This window comes from Drosophila rhopaloa, unplaced genomic scaffold (genome assembly GCF_018152115.1).
Source record: "Drosophila rhopaloa isolate 14029-0021.01 unplaced genomic scaffold, ASM1815211v1 contig_203, whole genome shotgun sequence".
Classification (NCBI taxonomy): domain Eukaryota; kingdom Metazoa; phylum Arthropoda; class Insecta; order Diptera; family Drosophilidae; genus Drosophila; species Drosophila rhopaloa.
In genome coordinates this window covers 2,192,447-2,213,803 of record NW_025335088.1, presented here as the reverse complement: position 1 = coordinate 2,213,803, position 21,357 = coordinate 2,192,447, and the positions used below count along the sequence as shown (strand labels likewise).

Here is a 21,357-nt window from a genome sequence, read left to right as displayed (position 1 = left end):
AAACTCGACAATTTCGATGATTTTCAATATATACGCATATCATTGTTATTTCAAAAATACGTTTTTATACCCTTGCAGAGGGTATTATAATTTTGGTCAGAAGTTTGTAACGCAGTGAAGGAGACGTTTCCGACCCTATAAAGTATATATATTCTTGATCAGGATCAATAGGGGAGTCGATATAGCCATGTCCGTCTGTCCGTCTGTCCGTCTGTCCGTCCGTCCGTCTGTCCGTCTGTTTCAATACCGTTTGCGAGCTCAGTTTAAAAGCTAGCGATCTGAAACTTTCACATTCGTCCTAAAACAAGTGTACGCAAATCAAGTTTGAAAACCGCCTGCAAGAATGGAAGATATTTCGCGCAGTGTAAAAGCTATTGACATAAATCTTTCCAAATCTTATTTTTTTATGCGTACCTTGATCAGAGTAAAAGCGCGTGACGATCGGACGTCTATATCCTATAGCTCCCATAGGAACAAAAGGGTAAAATCGGTTAAAATTTAATGATTTTTAGGATATTTCACGCAGTATACAAGCTATTGACAAATCCTATTTTTATACCCTTGCAGAGGGTATTATAATTTTGGTCAAAAGTGTGCAACGCAGTGAAGGAGACATCTCCGACCCTATAAAGTATATATATTCTTGATCAGGATCACCTCCTGAGTTGATATAGCCATGTCCGTCTGTCCGTCTGTCCGTCTGTCCGTCTGTCTGTCCGTCTGTCTGTCCGTCTGTCTGTCCGTCTGTCTGTTTCTACGCGAACTAGTCTCTCAGTTTTAAAGATATCGAATTGAAACTTTGCACACACCCTTCTTTCCTTTGCACGCAGTATATAAGTCGGAACGGCCGGGATCGGCCGACTATATCCTATAGCTGCCATATAACTGAACGATCGGAAATGCCATTACTTTGGTGTTTGTAAAGTTAGGAAGTTGGGATTTTCTATGGGTTTTGTATTTGGCTAATCAATCCGACATGCCGAATTTCATAAGGATCGGCCGACTATATCCTATAGCTTCCATATAACTGATTGATCGGAAATGCCATAACCTTGGTGTTTGTAAAGTTAGAATGTTGGGATTTTCTATGGGTTTTATATTTGGCTAATCAATCCGACATGCCGAATTTCATAAGGATCGGCCGACTATATCCTATAGCTGCCATATAACTGATTGATCGGAAATGCCATAACTTTGGTGTTTGTTAAGTTAGGAAGTTGGGATTTTCTATGGGTTTTATTTTTGGCCAATCAATCCGACCCACTAAACTTCATAAGGATCGGCCGACTATATCCTATAGCTGCCATATAACTGAACGATTGGAAATGCCATAACTTTGGTGTTTTTAAAGTTAGGAAGTTGGGATTTTTTATGAGTATTAAGAATGCATCATATGAATAATTTTGGAGAATATAATTTACAGAGTATTCTGCAAGGGTATATCAACTTCGGCTCCGCCCGAAGTTAGATTTCCTTTCTTGTTTTATGCATACATTGATCAAGGTGAAAGCGCGTGCCGATCGGACGTCTATATCCTATAGCTCCCATAGGAACAATAGGGTGAAATCGGTCCAAATTTGATGATTATCAGAATATTTCGCGCAGTGTGTAAGCTACTAACATAAAATTTTACAATTCTTATTTATTTACGCATATCTTGATTAGGGTAAAAGCGCTTGCCGCTCGGAAGTCTATAGGAAGGAGATAGGAAAAATTGTTAAAGGCTGCGAAAGTATCCCTTTTTATACCCTTGCAGAGGGTATTATAATTTTGGTCAAAAGTGTGCAACGCAGTGAAGGAGACATCTCCGACCCTATAAAGTATATATATTCTTGATCAGGATCACCTCCTGAGTTGATATAGCCATGTCCGTCTGTCCGTCTGTCCGTCTGTCTGTCCGTCTGTCTGTCCGTCTGTCTGTTTCTACGCAAACTAGTCTCTCAGTTTTAAAGCTATCGAATTGAAACTTTGCACACACCCTTCTTTCCTTTGCACGCAGTATATAAGTCGGAACGGCCGAGATCGGCCGACTATATCCTATAGCTGCCATATAACTGATTGATCGGAAATGCCATAACTTTGCTGTTTGTAAAGTTAGGAAGTTGGGATTTTCTATGCGTGTTATATTTGGCCAATCAATCCGACCTACCAAATTTCATAAGGATCGGCCGACTATATCCTATAGCTGCCATATAACTGATTGATCGGAAATGCCATAACTTTGGTGTTTGTAAAGTTAGGAAGCTGGGATTTTCTATGGGTTTTATATTTGGTTAATCAATCCGACCTACCAAATTTCATAAGGATCGGCCGACTATATCCTATAGCTGCCATTTAACTGAACGATTGGAAATACCATAACTTTGGTGTTTGTAAAGTTAGGAAGCTGGGATTTTCTATGGGTTTTATATTTGGTTAATCAATCCGACCTACCAAATTTCATAAGGATCGGCCGACTATATCCTATAGCTGCCATTTAACTGAACGATTGGAAATGCCATAACTTTGGTGTTTTTAAAGTTAGGAAGTTGGGATTTTTTATGAGTATTAAGAATGCATCATATGAATAATTTTGGAGAATATAATGTACATAATATTCTGCAAGGGTATATCAACTTCGGCTCCGCCCGAAGTTAGCTTTCCTTTCTTGTTTTCTATTTGTATATGACATTTTTGCAGTATAAAAGCAATTGACTTGAAACGATGCAAATCTAGTTTACTTATGTATACCTTATTCCTTTCGCTACTTTTTCACTTTTAGCAATTTCGTCAAAGTCTGCAAGGGTATTAAAACTTCGGCTTGCCGAAGTTAGCTTCCGTCCTCGTTAAATTTTATAAAAGTCGAACGACTATATCATATAGTTGCCATAGAAACAAGGGGAAATATAAATAAAAACAAGAAAAGAAAGCTATTTTTGGGCGGAGCCGAAGTTGATATACCCTTGCAGAATATTCTGTAAATTATATTCTTCGAAATTATTCATATGATGCATTCTTAATACTCATAAAAATACCAACTTCCTAACATTAAGCTATGGCATTTCCGATCATTCAGTTATATGGCAGCAATATGATATAGTCGTCGTATCCGGCTCGTTCCGAAATGTCTCCTTCACTGCGTTGCAAACTTTTGACTGAAATTATAATACCCTCAGCAAGGATATAACGAGAATGGAGGCTAGCTTCAGCAAGCCGAAGTTTTAATACCTTCTCAGGAGCGAACATTTTAATTTTTAAAACTTTCAAGAAACTATAGTTTAGCCTGCGCGAAATTTCGGTATATATGCGTCAACCGATTTTTATCAAAACTCAAGGGATTTTTGCACATGATCAGTTATGATCAGCTATGGGATCAACTATGGGATATAGTCAACCGATTTAGATTAAATTTTAAATTTGAACCTGATCGTTCCCATGACAGCTGTATGATATGATGATATAATATGAACGCCCCATCTCCGCAGTTTTCAAACTTCGTATGCGTACACATAAAAAGAATACGATTGAAAAAGTTTTAAACTAGCTCTAGCTTTTAAACTGAGATCGCAAACGGCTGAAACAGACGGACGCAAAAGCTAAGAGAAAAAAGAATAGTTCAGGGGAAATGGAAAACAACATTAAAGAACCATCCCCAGCGCCCTCCACATCCTCTTCTGTCCCAAAAAACTAGCCTCCTCTTTTCTTCTTTGCTATCAGAATACAAGAGGCTTACTTAGTAAGCTGACTAAATTGTATTCGGATAGTTTTTCTTTCCCATATAATAATATGGTATGTACAGAGACCTGGTTAAGGCCGGATATTCTTTGCTCCGAAATTCTCCCGGGTAAGTACACAATTTATAGGCTTGATCGTCAGACCAGACGGGGAGGTGGAGTCCTGATTGCTGTCGACTCCACCTTTTCGTCTGAATTACTAACTTTCGAAGAATTTTATGACATCGAATTCCTAGGTATAAAATTATCGTTTCCCGGTAGTTTTGTATATATTACTTGTTCATATATCCCACCATCATCTGAGTTCCCTATTTACGCAAATCACCTTTCCGTTATTCAGTCCATTTCCAAAAAACTGTCGGATCGAGATCAGTTAATTGTATTAGTTGATTTTAATATACCTAGTGCGACATGGTCCCCTGACGAAAACTCTAACATTTTACTTCCTTTAGCGCAGCATGACTTTATTGACGGCTTGCTTGACATTGCGCTATCCCAAGTGAACCATGTTAAGAACTCCTTAGGACGTTTACTGGACTTGTGTTTTGTTTCAAATTCAGAAGGCGTTTGCCTATCAAGAACGTCACCACTTACACAACCGGAAGATCCTTATCATCCAACTCTAGAGCTGACTGTAGACGCAAGAACAGAGCTGAATAAAAAATCCGAAAAGTCGGTTAAACGAATCCGCTGCTTTCGTAAGGCAAATTTTCATCTTTTAAATACTTTTATATCCGGCTATGACTGGTCCGAATTTTATTCATGCACTAACGTGGCTAAGGCCGTTAATATCTTTTATAATGCATTGAATTCCTTCTTTTATCTGTGTGTTCCGTTATACTATCCGTCAATTTCAAATAAACCTCCATGGTTTAATAAAGAGTTGTCACACCTAAAAAATATTAAGTCCAGACTTTTCAATAAATTTAAAATGTGCGGTTCACAATCTGCCTTCTCTCGGTACCTAAGGGCTCGGTCAAATTTTATCGTGCTTAACGCCCGGTGTTATAAAAACTATTTGACTCGTTGTAGGGTCCAATTTTCACAAGATCCAAAACAGTTTTATAATTTCGTTAACACTAAGCGTAAATCCGCCTGTTACCCTGCATCACTATCATTCGAAAACTCTACGGCAAATTCTGATCAGGCAATTGCCGATCTATTTGCCCAGTTTTTCCAGACAACATATTCTGTTTCATCCCGTCCAAATCCGTCTTATTCAAATGCCATACCCAAGTCGAACTTGATTTTTTGTCCGAGGTTAAGCGAAAGCTCCCTTCTTTTGGATCTTCATAAAGTTAAGCCTGTCTATTCACCGGGTCCGGACGGAGTTCCAGGCTGCGTGCTGAGGTACTGTGCTGAAACTCTGTGTAGACCTCTGTACAAATTGTTTACCTTGTCTTTAAAAACATCTCATTTCCCACTTATTTGGAAGGAGTCATTTGTCATTCCCCTTCATAAGAAAGGAAATAAATGCAATACAAGTAATTACAGAGGCATATCCAAATTATCCGCCATCCCAAAGCTTTTCGAAAACACTATTACACCCCATTTGCAACATCTTTGTAGATCGATTATATCTCCATGTCAACATGGATTTATAAGGCGAAGATCTACGACGACAAACCTCTTGGAGCTAACGTCTTTTGTAATAAATGGCTTTAGAAAGAACATGCAGACTGACGTAGTTTACACTGACTTTAGTAAAGCGTTTGATTCAGTAAATCACTCGCTACTTGTATTAAAGCTAGACTTATTAGGGTTTCCATGTGATCTTCTAACATGGATCTCAAGTTATCTGAGTGGTAGGACTCAACGAGTCCTCTTTAAAAACTCTGATTTGATCCGAGTTACTTCAGGCGTCCCACAAGGAAGCCACTTTGGCCCACTTCTTTTTACTTTATTTATAAACGATCTCCCTCTAGTCTTGACAAAGTCGCGTGTCCTTATGTACGCAGATGACGTTAAGTTATGCCTGCAATATAACGAAATTTCTAGCAGTTCAGACTTACAATCTGACCTAAACGCTTTTCAAACATGGTGTTGTGAAAATCTTTTGGATTTAAATAGCGCTAAGTGCAAAGTAATGACATTTTTTCGGGTGAACCCACAATATGCAACGTATACGCTGGGTGGTTTCGCGTTGTCTAGAATTACGCATGTCGATGACCTTGGCGTCCTCCTTGACCCTAAACTTAAGTTTTGTGACCATATTACTTCTATGGTGAATAAAGCCAGGGGAGTACTTGGATTTATTAAAAGGTGGTCAAAGGAATTCGATGATCCCTATGTTACAAAGACTCTCTTCATTTCACTAGTCCGTCCAATCCTGGAGTACTGTTCTGCAGTTTGGAGTCCTCAGTATGGTGTACATATAGACCGGATAGAGTCTGTGCAAAAGAACTTTTTATTATTTGCTCTACGGGGCCTTAACTGGAATGCAAGCCTTATTTTACCATCCTACTCTAGTAGACTTCTCCTAATTAATCTACCATCCTTAGTAAACCGTAGAACGATGCTTGGCACAACTTTTATCTATAAACTTATTCACGGGGATGTGGAGAGTCCCGAGTTACTGGGTCGCATAAGCTTCTCCGTGCCTAATAGAATTACCAGGAACTATGTTTCTCTTACATTAAATATTTGTAGATCTAACTTTGATATGCATGAACCGTTTAGAATACTGTGTAACGACTATAATAGACTATACCACATTATTTCTACTACCGACTCTTTGCCAAGCCTAAAATCATTAATTTTATCTTACCTAGCACAAAATTAGTATTAGTATTAGTCTCGTACGTATTTGTAATCTTAGTCTTGTCCGCTTCTACATTGTGCTTTTAACTTCTCGCGATCTCGTTTTTACGCCTATTAGGCTCCGCGCGTAACAAGCACTGCTTGGTGTCGTAAGGGCCACTTGTTTGCGCTGATCATAGTGCATCAACGTCCGAAAAGCATAGCTACGAAAATATTTACAATTCGAGATCAATTTTAATATACAAATTTTGCATGTTAAGTTTTAAGTGAGTTTAGTTGTAAACATTAACCATTAATTATTATTAATCCTAAAATATTCACATAGCTGTAATTTATATGTTAATATGCTATCAACCCAAAACTTAACAAATTGTAAAATTTTATAAAATAAAAATTTTTTTGGTACATCAATTCTAAAATATAGTAATAAAAAATAAATAAATAAATACAACTTTCGAAGTTATTAATTTAATACTTCCGAATTTGGTAATTGTTCTTCCAATTCGTTTTTTGCCCACCTTCAGTCTCAAACTATCTGAAAAAAAACATTTTTAATCTATTAGAATTTTGCAACACTGAAAACTAATGAAAACAAGAAAGGAAGCAAACTTTGCAAGTCGAAGTTTATATACCCTTTATATACGTTTGCCGTTATAACAAAACGACTATGTCGGTGTTGCGCTGTATTTTGACATCGTTTCCATCGTAATTCTGATATAGTAAATAATTACTATATGTCAAAGCAATATTTTTGTAAAAAGAAAAACAGCAAAAAATAATTTTTTGTCTTTTTTTTAATTCGTCGATTTTTCTATGGAAGCAATATGCAGTGCTGCCAATTTAGCTTTTTTCCCGTCAAATCTGTATTTTTCCAAAGTCGAAGTGCGGGAAAAATTGGGAATGTCAGGAAGCGGGAATTCTGGATTTTTTAAAAAGCAGTTGGCTTTTTTCCGTTTTTTTTAATGCTGCCACGAAAACTGTACGCCAGTCATGAGAGAGCGAGATGCAAACAGCTGGCGTTCACTTTTCGTCAACGTTTTTTTTCACCTCGGTCCTCAGATCGACGAAAAAAATACCAGAAAATTTCATAGCGTTGCCAGTCTGCTGAAATGAACTTTGGGTGAACCCTAGCGAAAAGATTAAAAAATGTAATATTTGGGCGTGCTCTTCTCACTGAACATTTTAAAAAATGCAGGAGACAAATTAAAATATCAGCAAAAGTCGATTATTGGAGTTTACATGTGAGGACAAAATAACATTAATACTATCTGGGGTGCCTTTTGTCAGAGCAAAGTGTTTCTTAGGTCAAAATTGTTCGAAAACCCATAATAAGAATGCAGCTATGAACTTTAAATTAGCAAATAATTATCATTAAATAAATAAAACAACTTTTAATTTTAAATTGTATTGTTCATTAATTTCTTTGTACGGCGGAAGACTTGTCTTGCGAAGGTAGTTGATAATATCTTTTAAAGGCTCTTTCCCGCAAATACGATATTTGAATTTTAACTGCTTGTCAACAAACCCAGCTGATTGACAGTACGACCGTAACACGCTTAATTCTGATGAACTCTCGAAATTTTGGTCTCACTGGAAAGATTAAAGTTTTTACGCTAGCGTACTCGTTTGTCGATCTGAGTACTAGGCTTATCGCGGTAACACCTACCAGCTCTCGTACAAATGTACCAAATGTGAATAGAAGTGGCAACATCACATGTTCTTGTCGATATTTGCCAAAACTACCATCGCCATTTTACGTTAAACTACCATCACAATATATAAAAAGTGCGCGTAAGTGGTGATCTACACATATTTCACAATGCCCAAAGAGTATAAGCAAAAGTGCGTGATGTTTGGTTGAAAAGCGACGAATTCAAAGCATGGCTTCGCAGCGATGACACTGACGCGCTAGCGAAACTAATGATAGTAGCGAAGAATTAGATATAAATAACAAAATTAAAAAAGATTAAAAACAAAAAAAAATTTTTGCGCTTTTTTTTGATTATTTTCAGGCTTTTTTTTCTTTCTCTCCAGTTTAAAACAGCTTATTATACCCGTTACTCGTAGAGTAAAAGGGTATATTGTATTCGTGCAAAAGTATGTAACAGCTAGAAGGAAGCGTTTCCGACCCTATAAAGTATATATATTCTTGATCAGCCGAGTCGATATAGCCATGTCCGTCTGTCCGTCTGTCTGTCCGTATGAACGCTGAGATCTCGGAAACTATAAAAGCTAGAAGATTGGCATTTTGCATGCAGATTCTAGGAGTTCCTACGCAGCGCAAGTTTGTTTCAAAAAGGTGCCACGCCCCCTTTAACGCCCACAATCGCTTATATCCGATTTTAAAAATTTAAATATTTCGGAAAAGTAAAAATGCAGTTTTATTGTGTTTATCAATACCTATCGAAATGTAGAAGAAATTTTTCAAATCGGACCATTCGTTAAAAGTTATGCGTGATCAAAGTTTCTATCTCCATCTCCCTCGCACTCCCATTACCTGAGTAACGGGTATCTGATAGTCGGGGCACCCGACTATAGCGTTCTCTCTTGTTTTTTTCATAAGTTGGCAGCACTGGCTATATTATATAGATGTCCGATTTTAATTTAATTAAAACCGTTATTCCTAAGAAACACTGCTCTGACAACAGACACCCCAATATGTAGTTTAAATCGCAAACAGGAGTTTCACTTATTTTTCATTGTGCGACACCAGGACAATTGCGACCATTCGAACACAAAATGCGTTACCACATTTTAGTTGTTTTTCGTCGCATTTGTGCCTTATTGCAGTCATCGGGTTCATGCTGGTGGAATTCGTGCCGAAGAAACCCATTAATACAATTTTTCAAAAACAAGGGCTTTTTGATAAATTGTTCACAAATAAACATAAGTAGATTAGCGTCTAGTGTCTAGAAGTAATTTTCGTAACAAAAAAACCGACTGGTGATGCTGATCAATAATATGTAAAAATACTTTTCACTGCGATGCAAACTTTTGACTAAATTATAATAGCCTCTGCAAGGGTAGACAAATAAAGATAAATAAAAATTATATGTTATATTTATGGTTTATTAACCTACAACACCTATACCGCTCAGCATCACCAGAAGAGTCGATCTAGCCAAGCTATATGCTTGAATCTTTCCCAAAAGTTGTATTTTTATTGCAGGTAGTATATAAGTCGGAACGAGCCGGATTCGGCGACTATATCATAAAGGTCCCATAGAAACAATCGGACACCAATTTTAAAAAGTATAACTTTGTTGTTTTTAATTTTTTAATCCCTAAAGATTATAAAATGAAAGACCGATTTTTAAGGGGATACGGCCACAGCCCAAACCGTAAGAGCAAGAGCAGCCAAATTTTTTCACAGTATTCCATTGGGGGCGTGGGCGCCCACTTAGATCCGATATGTCCCCCCAGTGGCCCCAAACAGTTCCAACATCCATTATTCTGAGCAAAAAAAAGTTTATGTATTTAAGCTTAACTTACAAAGTGGTTGGAATTTCGATATTTGGTTTTTTCCAAATTTTAGGTTTTGAAAAGGCCTAATTAGAAATCTAAAAGAAATTTCGATATCCCCCATAATTTGGGGGCTACATTTAAAATTAACTTTTCGATTTAAAAAATCTAAACCGCTGCTCCGATCAAGATGATTTTTCGCCCAATAGTTATTCTATGGCCCAAATGCTTAAGTTTAATTTTTCAAGTTTTTAACATTTTTTTAAGTATTTTTAACGAATTTATTTAGATTTTCTAAGTCATTGCGTTGCATTTTGCGGGAGCCTGTCGAGAGAACGAAACCCAGAAGCCAAGAGAGCGACGGCCGAGAGAGCAACAGCCAAGAAAGGGGAGGGGAAAGAGGCAATTTTAGTTAAATTTGTTTTGGATTTTAAAAACTTAAACTGCTGCTCCGATCAATAGGATTTTCGATCAATAGTCAGTCCTGTGGATCAAATGCTTAGGTTTTATTTTTCATTTTGTAGCAGAAGTAAGAGCCTTATTTAATTTCCACCATGGAAGAAAATAGAAAATTACTACAAATTCTGTAAGCAAAGCCAAAATGTTTCCAAGTTAAATATTAATCTTAAGATTCGAACTTTTGACCAAATACGTATGTACATATGTATATTTGGATATGTTTTGATTTGCTTATATGTACAATACATGTACATACATACAATGTGTGTGTATGTTTCTATTCCAAAGTAGATAATGTGCTTAAATACAAATAAAATGATTTATTATACCCGTTTATCGATCAAATGTGGAATCTGAAAATAATACGTTACTTTGCTGTTTTTGTATTGGATGCCAATCTTTTACTGTGTGTACAAAGGTTTTCGTTTCATTCAAAACAAGAAATTTGAAAACAACAAATTCCAATTTACAAACAAGTATACATATTTGTGCGCAAATTAAAATTGCATTGATAACATTGTAACTGATAAAAAGTATACTAGCTCACGACTTTTACTTGGACCACTTTCATTTATTATATAGCTCTGCCAGTATCCTTCTGATTCTCTCTCTTGAAGGATCTTCTACAAAGGTTGTTTACACAAAGGTTTTCAAAAAACGCCCAAATAAGAAATAAGAAAGTCCTGACAACCCAATTTCATAACTCTAAACTAATAATAAGCGAACGAGCAAAAAGTCGTATACAATACAATTTTACAAAGCGTTGGGGCTGAGATGGGTGAAATATTTTTTTGGATGCACCTGGAGGGACAGGTAAAACCTTCTTGACAAACTTATTGTTGGCAAAAGTTCGAAGTTCAAAAAAAATAGCCCTAGCTGTAGCATCTTCCGGTATAGCTGCTACCCTGCTCAATGGAGGTCGAACTGCTCATTCTACATTTAAACTTCCTTTGGATTTAGTTAATTTAGAAACACCTCATTGCTCTATTTCAAAGCAATGTAATATGGCTGCGGTGTTTACAGATCGTAAGTTAATTGTTTGGGATGAGTGCACAATGTCACATAAAGGTGGGCTTGAAGCCATAAATAGAACCCTACAAGATATTAATGAGAATACTATGTTGATGGGTGGTATTACAGTCCTGCTAGCTGGAGACTATCGCCAAACCCTTCCTGTTGTGCCAAGAGGTACAAGAGCTGACGAAATAAAGGCCTGTTTAAAATCTTCATTTTTATGGCCACAGATAAAAAAACTAGCGGTCACGAAAAATATGCGAGTGCACTTAAAAGGAGACAGTTCTGCAGGAATTTTTGCCGAAACTCTTTTAAAAATTGGGAATGGCGTCCATCCAACAGTTGAGGCAAAAATAGTTATAACATCACGCTTAGGAAATGTAGTCAAAAACGTTCAAGACCTTACATCCAAAATATTTCCTGACATTTCCAACATATCATGTAAAAGCTTAGATTGGCTGTCTGAGCGCGCCATTTTGATAACGAAAAATGAAAGAGCAACCACTATTAATAATTTATTGCTAAACTCATTTGATGGTTTAGAAGTCTCCTATAAATCGGTCGACTCTGTTCCTGATGCTGATAATGCTGTTCATTACCCTGTTGAATTTTTAAATTCCTTGAATCCTCCAGGAATTCCTCAGCATAATCTGTCTCTTAGGATTGGAGCACCCGTAATGTTATTGCGAAATTTAAGTCCCCCAAAGTTATGCAATGGGACACGATTGCAGATAAAAGGTCTTCATAAGAATGTAATCGAAGCAACAGTATTTACGGGGTGCGCGAAGGGGGAAACAGTGTTTATATCCAGGATCCCATTAATACCATCCAGTCTGCCGTTTCAGTTTAAAAGGCTACAATTCCCTCTAAAAGTTTGCTTTGCAATAACTATAAATAAATCGCAGGGGCAGAGTTTGAAGCTGGCTGGACTAGATCTTAGAGAAGATTGCTTCTCTCACGGACAATTTTATGTCGTATGCTCTAGAGTTAGCTCTGCCAGTAGCCTTATTATTCTCGCTCCTGAAGGATCTTCTAAAAATTTTGTTTACACAGAGGTTTTAAAGTAATCATATTAATTAACATTATTAAACCTAGAAAGTTTCAGTGGAATAGGTCTAATTGGAGATACCACATTAAAAAAACGAGCCAATTTCTCTACCTCAGGGGTGGTGTGGAATTGGGAAAGTCTTGACAACCGTACTCAAAACTAATTTTAAGCGAACGAAGTCGCGCCGGGTACAGCTAGTAATATATATTTACCACGGAATTTTGGTTTTAAATAAATTAAGATCGGACATCTATATCATATAGCTCCCATAGGAAAATCAAAAAAAAATGTGAAATAAAATTTGTATTTGGCTGTTTTTCTGTTTATCAACATATTCCTTTAAGATATAGTAATTATTTATTATATCAGAATTACGCTTTTAGTTTTGTCAAAATGGGACAACAATATCAAAGGGCTACCATAGAAACGATGGCAAAATGCAGCTCAAAATGCAGTGCAATAGAAAGACAACTTTTAAGAAAGTTTCAAGGCTTGACTCTCCTGATTGACTTATAATACCCTCTGCAAGGGTATACAAATTTAAAAATATTTTTGTAGATAATACCCTTGCATACGTTTCCCTTTTACTTAAAAAAGCTCTGATAAGAATTTTGAATCATCAAATTGGCATGGCGTAGTTTTGTCATTTCTCATTAAAATAAAATAAACTGTAAATTGTAAAGAATTTATATGTGCTTCCATTTTTTAATGCTCAATAACTCCCAAACGCGAACGTTTAGAGCAAAATGTGTTACATATCAAAAGTTTGGTAATCAGAAAACTTAAAGGACTCGAGACTAAAACAAGAGAGAACGCTATAGTCGGGTGCCCCGACTATCAGATACCCGTTACTCAGGTAAAGGGAGTGCGAGGGAGATGGAGATAGAAACTTTGATCACGCATAACTTTTTAACGAATGGTACGATTTGAAAAATTTCGTCTACATTTCGATAGGTATTGATAAACACAATAAAACTGCATTTTTACTTTTCCGAAATATTTAAATTTTTAAAATCGTATATAAGCGATTGTGGGCGTTAAAGGGGGCGTGGCACCTTTTTTAAACAAACTTGCGCTGCGTAGGAACTCCTAAAATCTACATGCAAAATGCCAATCTTCTAGCTTTTATAGTTTCCGAGATCTCAGCGTTCATACGGACAGACAGACAGACAGACAGACGGACAGACAGACGGACAGACGGACATGGCTAGATCGACTCGGCTAGTGATCCTGAACAAGAATATATATACTTTATAGGGTCGGAAACGCTTCCTTCTAGCTGTTACATACTTTTGCACGAATACAATATACCCTTTTACTCTACGAGTAACGGGTATAAATAGATCGCCAGTCGCGTTTTTAAAAAGCGATAAAAACCTGAACATTTAACTAACATTTGGCTATAATCTTGTAATTATTTTACTTCGAGAAATGGTGCCAAGATAAAGTAAATAGCCCTTAAAATAACTTTTTAACTATATGTTGCACGTAAATTTACCTTTACATCGGGCTCAACAGATCTTATTTTCCAAATTGGTATTTTAGTATAGCTCGCTGATGTTTGCCTTATGCGATGGTTTTATATAATTTCGGATCCTTCCCTTGAGTTGACTATATCCTATAGCTGTCATATGTTTACGCTGTCATAAAATATAACTCTTTATTAAGTCGGCAGAACAACTATCGCTGCCTAAACAAAAATTAAGACGAAAAGTATGCACCACAAATTTGGTGAAGAAAATAAAAACGTTTGAAAGTAAACAAGATAGGAAGCAGTTATTAAAAATCAACTGCATTTCGATTTCTATGCCTATATTAGAAAAAACAATGAAGCTATGCCGATATATTCTTTGCCTTAAAAAAATACATACAGTATCCAGAAATTCAGTATTTATTTATTACCAAATAATGTAAAACATATATTCAATAGTAGTAATTCGATATATTTAATTATTTTTGTAAGGTCCATACTCTGTAGTTTAAAATTTATAGCTGGTGCAACTCATGGCGTGGAGAGACGTAAGTAAAATTGAATTGTTTAAAAAATTAGGGAGAATGTGTCAGGGTGACAATAATGTAATTTATTCTGGAGTTAACTAGGGTACACAATCTCAATAAGTACATACATATATTGTGTATATGCATTTCCAAATACAAACAACCATTAATGTACTAGCTATATTTAAATAAATTATTTTCAATATATTTATAAGAATAAATGTACATTAATGTAATAAAACAAAGATAAATACAACATCGGCGAACAATTACTTGGAGACATTTTAATTCTGAACAAAATGGAAGATATTTCGCGCAGTATATAAGCTATTGACATACATTGTTAAAGGCTGCGAAAATATCCCTTTTTTTCTATTTTTATATGACATTTTTGCAGTATAAAAGAAATTTACATTAAACGATGCAAATCTAGTTTATTTATGTATACCTTATTCCTTTCGCTACTTTTTCAGTTTTAGCAATTTCGGCAAAGTCTGCAAGGGTATTAAAGCTTCGGCTTGCCGAAGTTAGCTTCCGTCCTCGTTTATTCAACATTTTAAAAACGTAATGGCCGATCAAACATAAAATCAAGCCTTAATTGCACAAGCCAAGTAAAAGCACAAAAGTAAGCGACGCAGAATCGTCTTGTTTATTGTATATATGTATATTTTTTTAATGCTAGGTTACCATAGTTGTAACTAAGTTCTGACATAAATGTATGGATTTTATTGTAAAGATTCTTTGAACGATTTAGATTGATAATATAAATTATCTGATAACTACACTTTTTTTTTTGAAAATAACTTCTTTAACTTTCATTGGTTTTGAATTTAAAAGAATAAGGTATATATTTTTTTTTAATATCTATTTATAACAAATTAATTAATTTTGATAGAAATGAAGTAATATTATATTATAATGTATCTCGCCATTAAGGTTCACGCATAACTATATGTTAATCGGATCTCTAATCAACTAAAATTAGTTGAATTTATAAAACATAAAGCAAACAAGATTAAGTTAAAAGAACATTCAAGAAAACTATAATAAGATAATTGATGTATAGCTCGTTTAAAAGTATCTTGAATGAAAAAAGTGATCTTTACAAAAAATCCAATTTTGCGGAATTCGTTATCAAAACATTTCATTTTTATTTGCAGCTTGGCCTGCAGGATCCATCTTCTTCGATCGTATCTTAATTTCCTAATTATCCCTGACCTACGCACTCACCCACGTACTCGCAATACCTCAAACTGCCACTCGTCTGCAATCGCTTGAAGTTGCAATCATTTTGCTAGCTTATTAACCATCCATCATTTGCCAAGATTTGGCCAGACATGTCCTAATGCTTATTTGAATGAACTCTACTAAGGGGAAGGTTTTCCAGGACAACTACTCCCACGGCAATCAGGAAGTTTTTTAGCTTAACCTCGCGTTGACAACAATTAAGGGTTTTGGACCAGTTCAGACGCGTGCGGTTCATCTAAAAAAAGGGAAAAAAGAATGAAGAAGAACACAGTGAGAGCGACAAGTGCAGCCGCAAATATTGGGTATTATTGTGGTTTTATTATAAAAAATTAATTTATTATATATTATACATAGTTCTAACCGGTGCTTTCGCCCGTAACCTTAACCATAAGGTTACTGCCGAGTCCGCATGATCGGCGGTGGCCAGCCATCTGGGAATGCATAACAGTTAGGCGGCCGCAAGCGCACTCGTGGTTGTATTTTTCGTAGAAACACCCCAGTCGGTGCTCATAAAGAGCCACCGACGAGCTGCATTTCTCTAGGCAAAGGGTGCATTGGTATAAGCTCATCCTAGCTCGCTTCGTCGGCGTCTCCTCCTCGAACAGCTTCATCCTAGCAGGAGGTGTGCCTCCTGCTTCGTCTGATACGACACTCAAGGCGTCATCGGCGGTTAGGTCTTCGTCCGGGTTCCCTTCCAGCATGGAGTCCACACATTCCTCCGGCTCGCTTCCTTTAAACTTGCAGACCTTCGCTGCAACCAGTTCACAGGCCTGCTGCTGCAGCGAAAACACTGCTGCGACTTCCTTACTGGAACGGTTCCTCTCTTCCTTCAATACCTTTTCGAATTGGTTGTGCAATTTCTTTAAAGCTGCCTTGGCAGCCCTCTCAGCCACTTTCTCTAATCTAGGGTCGTTTTCGCAAACGCGAAAATGGGATTCCACTAAATCTTTGAAAATTTGGAGGAGTCGATTGCACCGTTGCGTCAGGGCTGACATGTTGCTGGCAGAGACAGTCAAAAAGCTTGCAGCCACCGAAATGCATTCAATGCGTCGCTCACAGTGGTCCCCATTCCAATATATTTGGCCTACCAAATTTGCCTTTGCAAATTGCAAAAATCAAAGTTAATTTGCCAATTTGGCCCATTGTGCAAGAAAAATGCTAGCTGCAATTGTATTAAACATTCAAACAAAATTTTTCAAACAAACACGTTTATTTGCTCAAGCCAAAGCGAGATGACTATAGCATCTAATCTTCATAACTGTAAAGCATAAAAACACATACATACATATATAAGTGCTACATATTATTACTACATATATATATTAATTACCCCGTGGAGTCGAAATCCAAGTCCTCCAGCAGGCAGAGAAGGCAGATGATCCTCCTCAGAAGCTTCTGCGCCTCTAGCTCGCTGAGATTTGGCTCAAGCGTAAAGGCCTCGACCATTAACTCGGCCGTCAAAGAGGCCCACTTCTGGCCGGTGGTCTCCAGGACTCCGTTGTTTGCCTCCCTCAAGTTGAACGGCGTCGAGCAAATGGCAAACCGGCGGCTCACAACGTCCCGTAGCACGCGGATCTCGCCGCGCACGCGCCTCTTGGCACTGCCAGGAAAGTGGCTCGTCCCGCTCCAGGCCAGCTCCAGCTTCTGCTGAGCGTTGTGCTCCCGAAAAACCATCCGCGTGTGGATATTTGGCAGGAGTTGCAGCACATGCTTCATGTCCGCGGCGACTATTTTGGCCAGGTGGTTTAGGTCTGCCATCACCGGATAGCCACTGTGGACATGAAGCAAGGCGTTGTTGGGGCATTCGTCCACTATTATTGCTATCAAATGCTTTTCAAGCTCCACTAATGCGATGGCCTCCCGCACCTGCTCAAACGCCGCCATGATTTGCGTGGCCGTAAATGTACTTTTCTTCTATATAGGTAAATAAATATATTTAAGTACATATGCATGATTTTTAGATATTTGGGGCTACTTACCACTTCGGTGTAAACAACCTGTTTCACGGACCCGTCATCTGAAGTTCCTATCATTATTAGCGTGTGTCCCGGCGTCGGCTGGGTGCGTAAATTCTTTAATTAAATTGTTAAAAAAAATACACAAGACTTGGAACCCACCCCAGTCAGGTGAATGACGTCTACCATCAGGTAGAAACACCTGCCGTGATCCTTTAAACGCTTTACGCCGTCCAAGTTTCTAAGGATCCCGCTTGGCCGGAGCGGATCATCCACCTGTGGGAGGTGCTTTTCCACCTGGGCGCGCAGGTGCGGCATTGCAAAGAATTTTAGCCTGAAAAGGTCCATTATATAAAATCGCAAGTATTGTCACTTAAAAAGTTTGAACAACGGCGCTAAAACTGTATGACCACCTTGGAGAAAACGGAGAATGTCCCGTAACGCCATGCGAAAGTGGCCAGAAAGCGCCTATATTTGCGTTAAACCCAAAGGTGGTCACACTGCCTGGACCTGAAATCTGTGTGTCGCGAAATTCTCCGTTCCGCCGCATTTTCCGCGAGAAAAAAGTGACGTCGACGGGAGCCGAGGGTGGGGGGCAGGTCGCCGCGATCAGTTTTCCGTGGAAATTGATCGAATACACCAGTTTTCCCGTCGCGTGTGTTACCCATGTGCAAAATACAGTGCTGCCAGACCGTCAAACTGAACTTTACCGGTTTTTCCCCAATTTCTCAGTTTTCCGAACTCGGCCCCCAACGTGAGACCCCCCAAAAGTTGCGCCTCGCTCCCCCACACCCTCCACGACCCTGGGAGACCCTCAGAAAAGCGTAGGAAACGCTCCCAACCCTCCCGACCCGAAATCAGACCCTCAAGACGACCCTCCCAATCCCGGCGTTGCCAGCCTCCCCATCCGGGCGTTGCCATTTTTCTGTTGTTAACAGTAAATGGAAAGTAAATGGTGTAAAATGTATACTACAGCTCTAGGAAATAGTGTAAGTATAGTGTAAAAAATAGTATGAAATGTATACTACATGCCGCTTACATAGTATTTTTGTTATACTAAATAGTATGCTTTATTTTAATACCGAGGTTATCGAGGTTATTTATTTAATACTTCATGTACACTAGTTTCGTTGCTATTGTGTGTATGCATAAAGTAAGAATCTGCATAGAGTCATTTGCTCTGCCTGCGATCTCGAGTGTCATTTCCAGTGTTGCCACGTAATGGAAAAACGGAAAACACAGAGTTTTTCGTTTGTTCGATCGAACTGGAATCCAGTCCTATGGTGAATACTTATTGCCGCACTGGTCACTCTTATTCCTAAGGGCAGTTTATTTCGTGCAGACGTAAACTTTAAACTCAAAATCATATATCTGGCACACTATATGGACTATAAAAAAAATTTAAATACAGTTGTGTTTGGTAGTATTTTGACATTTATTAAGGCACTTCATTATTTTTAAACTCCATTAAATAACACTTTAAACTAAGAAAGACTAAACATAACAACACAAAAAGGTTTAATTTTGACTCGTCTGCAAATAACATGTTATCCCAAAACAAAATCAAAAGAAGAATGTTCGTTCCTTGTCCATAATACGGAGCTAGAAAACAAACACCTAAAAGTTACGGTCAATCATGGCGCGGGTCATGTTATGGTTTTGGCCTGTATGGCAGCTTTTGGTGGGGCAACCTCGTTTTCATTGATGGGATCAAGGATGGCCAAAATGTACCTACAGATTTTAAAGGAAGACCTGCTGCAAACTGCTGAGAAACTGGGTATACACGATCGATTTTGGGATTACCAGGGATCGTAAACATTCAGCAGAAATTGTAAAGACTTGGCTTGTCTGAAACTGCCTTCACGTAGTGAATCCACCTGCCCAGTCACCGACTTTAACGTCATTGAAAATTTGTAGGAAATTTTGGATCTGGCCTTTCGCAAGAGGTCAAAATCTAATAAAAAATGATCTTAAAAAGGCCCTCTTGGAAGAATGGGCCAAGATTCCAAATGATACCACAGACAAGTTGGTTTCTTCGATGAATACTCGATTAAGGGGACCCTCCCGTATGTACATATCATGTATTATTTTTTAGGCTTGTAACTTTGCATCCATTTATTTAAAGTCTTAAAAAATATGAAAAAAAATTAAAAGCAGTGTCCTCTTTTTAATAAAGTTGTAACACTGGCTTTAAATTATTAATATTGTTTATTCCATTCAACTTGTAAATTTAATTTACAAAACTTCTGTAATTATGCAAAAGCGTCCGATCGAGTCGAGATTCTGGCGGCGATTCATGTAGCGAGGAGTTGCCAGACATTATTTTCTGCAGTTGATTACTTCCTTTTCAGTATATTTCAAAAGAAGGGTGTCGACGGTCAAACATTGTGATCGATAGGTAGAATAAGTATTGTAAGAGAAATCTAGTATTTGTTAATTTATCCGAACTTGTATGGATTTCGTGGCCCTTGAAATGTGGGCTTACTAATCTCGGTAACATGGATGCCGCCACAAATTGTGCTTCTCATTGTCTTGTGAATTGTAGGAGGGCACACTGCGGTAAGCTTAAGTTAGTTTGAAATGTATAAGTCTGATTTGAATTGTTAACAGAATAAAACGCAACGCTACGCGCAACTGCCACACACAACCCGGCGTAAGCCGCCCTGAAGTCACCCTCTCTTCGGACCTACGCGTGTGGGGTAGCCGTTAAAAAGGCAACTCCATATGATGCAAGACAACTCCTTTTATTCGCAGTCCTAGGGAGACTGCATGTGCAACTTGCGCTGGAGGACGGTATGACGACCAGCTAGAGAGTTGCCAGGAGCAATACCCGTACCAGTAGAGGAGTCGCAGACAGCGACATAGAGGAGCGCAGACAGCGCCGAACATCAGTTAAGGAGACGCAGACAGCGTCAGTTACGGGCAATACCCGTACCAGTAGAGGAGTCGCAGGCAGCGACATAGAGGAGTGCAGACAGCGCCGAACACTGGTTACGGAGGGACGCAGACAGCGTCAGTTACGGAGTCGCAGACAGCGACAAGGAGACGCAGACAGCGTCAGTTGAGGAGACCGCAGGCAGCGGTCAGGAGGCGCAAGGAGCGCCAAGCAACGGCAGCCGCAGGCAGGAGGAGCTGAAGCAGGTTAGAGCCCTGAGCAGTATGAGCACCGCCAATTGCGCGCCAATCGCAGTTGGCCCAAGCGCAGACGGCGCCGACAGTGGAGCGTCGGGGCGGCCGCCATCTTGGAGCGGGCCGCCATTAGCCACATGTAACGGTGAGGCCTCAACTAACGGGGTCGGGCCGGTCCCACATAGCGGTGTCGGTGCGAGCAGTGCGGCCTGCGCGCAGCCGCCATCTTGGAGTGGACCGCCATTGCTAACGACTAGCAGTCATCATGTGGAGCCACTGTGTGCTACAAGTGTTGCGCAGACAGCGCATGGATTCGTGCTACCGGGCGGAAGCATCCACAACGTGGCAACAGCATCGCCAGTTGTCGGATCCTACGCCTCGATGACGCCGAATGGAATCCAAGGATCGTATGGGCCAAGGAGGCTTCCGAACCTGCCTGTATTTGGAGGGCAGCCCGAGGAGTGGTCGATTTTTAATTGTGCGTTTGTGGAGACGACCCAAGCATACAACTGCACAGACTTGGAGAACAACCAGAGGTTGTTGAAGGCGCTGAAGGATGAAGCACACGAGA

At 38.7% G+C, this 21,357-nt stretch overlaps 1 protein-coding gene across 1 annotated transcript; it reads right to left on the bottom strand.

Moving 5' to 3' along the window:
* Positions 1-17,028: 17,028 nt before the first annotated feature.
* Positions 17,029-18,611, bottom strand: LOC108044942. Its single transcript, XM_017124106.2, has 4 exons — positions 18,071-18,611; positions 17,820-17,991; positions 17,682-17,759; positions 17,029-17,616 (listed from the first exon to the last, which is right to left on the bottom strand). Exons 1-4 carry the CDS (start codon positions 18,205-18,207, stop codon positions 17,029-17,031), a joined length of 975 nt encoding a protein of 324 aa, XP_016979595.2. The 5' UTR covers positions 18,208-18,611.
* Between the last annotated feature and the right edge of the window lie 2,746 nt (positions 18,612-21,357).